Here is a 2,789-nt window from a genome sequence, read left to right on the forward strand (position 1 = left end):
TTTGATTTTTCTTTTAATCTAAATCTTCTGAAACAGACCATTTTTCTAAACTTGCTCAACTCAGAATTTATTTGCATTTGGGGCATGACTTGAATTTGCATACAGAGAGTCCCATCAGTCATGATTTGCTTAATGAATAAGAGCTCAGAAAGCTGCTAGAAGGGCGGATGGGATGAACGGCACCAACTGTGGCCCTGTGCCTTAGTTAAAAGTGAAACGAGAACTTGCTTTTAGGAGAGCAAATCAACGATCCTGATTTTATTAGCATAACTTTCCTTCCTAATATCTTTCTTAGCAATTTATAAAATTGGTGTCAAGCCTGGACCGGTTTTATTTTGTTAGCTTGTTTTTCATTTTTCTTTTCCTATTAGGCTTCTATGAAGCATTTTACCAAAACTTCTTTCTGGGATTGTACTACTCACAACCATATTTGCCAGTCTTTTGCTTATAGAAATGAAATAGTGCTATTGTAATCGATAGACCTTCTCGGCACTTGACTCTCTTTTAACTCCCTGAATTTAGTATACTCTACATATTAAATAATCTTGTTTAAAATAATATGGGGAATAAAATTTCAAAGGACAGTTAGTATAAAACCAAAGTGTATCTTAAATATTGAAAGAATCTAGAGTTTTGTATAACTTCCAACATAAAGCAGTAAAACAAAATTTTAATAATTGTGTCCATGTCATGCCTGAGTTGCCATTGAAAAAGTAACAAATTCAGTCTAATTCCTTATTTGGTAGCTTGGAAACCAAAACCAAACAATAAATGGATATCACATACCAAATATTTCAATCACTTAAAAAAATTTCTTTTAAAATCAACTCTGGAAAACCAAATACTTTGTGTAGATATTATTGTTCATATTTGTTCATACCCACTAGCTGTTTTCTATTATATATTAAGACCATATCAGTAAATATGGCTGTGGTGGTATTTCCGTCCAGCTAATATTTTTAAGCAAAATCGACATTTTAAAATTCACTTTTAGTAACTTTAATCATTAAAAATTTATTTGTTGAACCTTATGAAACGATGCATTTGTAGTTTTTCTCTCACATTTCTATGTTTGCTGTTGTTTTATTCTTTATAAACACTTTTGATCAAATGACCACTTTAAAAAAAGTTCTGCAAATTAAAGAACGAGACTAGAAATTCCAACATAGATATACTTACCATTGGAAAATTTTTGATAAGTACAGAAACCTTGCTCTCACCCCAGTCTCAAAAACAGTTTTCCCTTACATTCCCTACCTGATGCTAAACTCTGTGTCTCAAATAGTTCTTGAATTATCTAGTAGGTACTAATGATAGTTTAAATCCGTACCCTTACATTGATTATATGTAGAAAATACATAAAAATATGCTTGTATATATATACATGCACATATGGAAATATATTTAAATATATGAAAAAATAAATTTAATACAACCATATGGAAATATAAAAGAAAGTTTACCTAATACTGTCATGATCTTAATTCTATTTATAGTCACACCTGAAACTTAAGTACAAAGTGAATAAATCTCGATAAATTTTTTCTGATGGACAGCTCCCAAATGGACTTGTCTTTCAGTGGTTACTTTTTCTACTTAACATTTAAAAATTAGCATTTTAATAATTACAATAAATTATCATTCACAATAAAATATGAACACTATAAGCCAAATAAATTTTAGATTTTAATTGCATAAATTTATGTTACATTTCTTTAAGAAATCAAAGTATTAGAAATACTTAAAGGCCATAATAATAAATGGATTACCTATTTGGTAGAACTGGAATATCTTTAAGTGAGATTTCATGGCTATTTTCAATGGACTTTCATCCAAGTACAAATCAGAATTTTGAAATAGGATTTTAGCTTTGTGTAAAATAAAATTCTAAAAGATTAAAAAATAATTGCCTGGAAAAAACTAGGCCAGTCACATGTAAGAATGATGTTTGCTTTACAGAGGGCAGTGAAAAACTTTTTAAAACTCCTTGCTCAGCACACGGCAATATTACTGAAGTTAAGTATCACATTTTTTAAGATGCTGCCAGTGGGAGGGAACCTGCTTCCCGTGATTTTGTTTCCCCCTTTGAATGGTAGCAATGGAGCATTTGCATGATGTGTTTGGTGCCTTGCATGAGGAAGACATGCAAAGGCAAGGTCCAGTCTGCATGCTGCTTAATGAATGTTTTTCCTTTTCTCTCCCTCCTTGTCATGTGCTTTCAGAAGACAACAATGTGGAAGGTGGGTGCTTTTTACTTTATTTTTCCAACTCTCATTTACCTTTTATTTCTTAGTATTAATAGAGTACATCTCGAATTTAGACGGTAAGTTGAACTTTTTTCTGAGCGTTTGTTGATTTCTGAATTGTGTATCACTTTTCATATAGAACACACGTACTCTCAGCCCCATCAGTCCCAAATATATAAAACTCCTCCCACCTTAATTCCAACCCTTGATGGACTTCAGCATCCCATCTAAACCTTAGAATACATGTTACAGTGTTCTGTATAGAAAAATGATACAATCCTGCTTTTATTTTAAATGAGAAAGAACATAGTGCATGATCCTTTATTTTTTTCTTAATCAAAATGGTGTCTTTTAAAGTTGTTTAGCATTACATCATCTCAAGATCATTGGTTTAGTTTTAAATGATTTGATTTATAAAAAGAATGAAAAATAAAGTAGTGACTATAAGCAAGAGGCATCAATTTAGATTAAAAAATAAGCCTTTGGCCAGTGGAAATGAAAGCATACAGCACTCCAACATGATGCCTGGTAAGTATATTTGTA

General features: G+C 31.2%; 1 protein-coding gene across 15 annotated transcripts in view; it reads left to right on the top strand.

Annotated features, from left to right (window-relative positions):
* Positions 1-2,789, top strand: part of NRXN1 (neurexin 1) — a 1,047,547-nt gene that overhangs the window by 98,446 nt on the left and 946,312 nt on the right. For 9 of the 15 annotated variants that reach the window (XM_023532814.1, XM_023532816.1, XM_023532823.1 and 6 more), the window contains one exon: positions 2,223-2,240. The exons of 5 other annotated variants lie outside the window; for them this stretch is intronic. In XM_023532814.1, the coding sequence (XP_023388582.1) occupies positions 2,223-2,240 (18 nt within the window). The remainder of the gene's footprint in view (positions 1-2,222; positions 2,241-2,789) is intronic. One more of the 15 variants, XM_023532815.1, reaches the window with a different exon arrangement.

This window comes from Pteropus vampyrus, unplaced genomic scaffold (assembly GCF_000151845.1).
Source record: "Pteropus vampyrus isolate Shadow unplaced genomic scaffold, Pvam_2.0 Scaffold91, whole genome shotgun sequence".
NCBI classification, from domain to species: domain Eukaryota; kingdom Metazoa; phylum Chordata; class Mammalia; order Chiroptera; family Pteropodidae; genus Pteropus; species Pteropus vampyrus.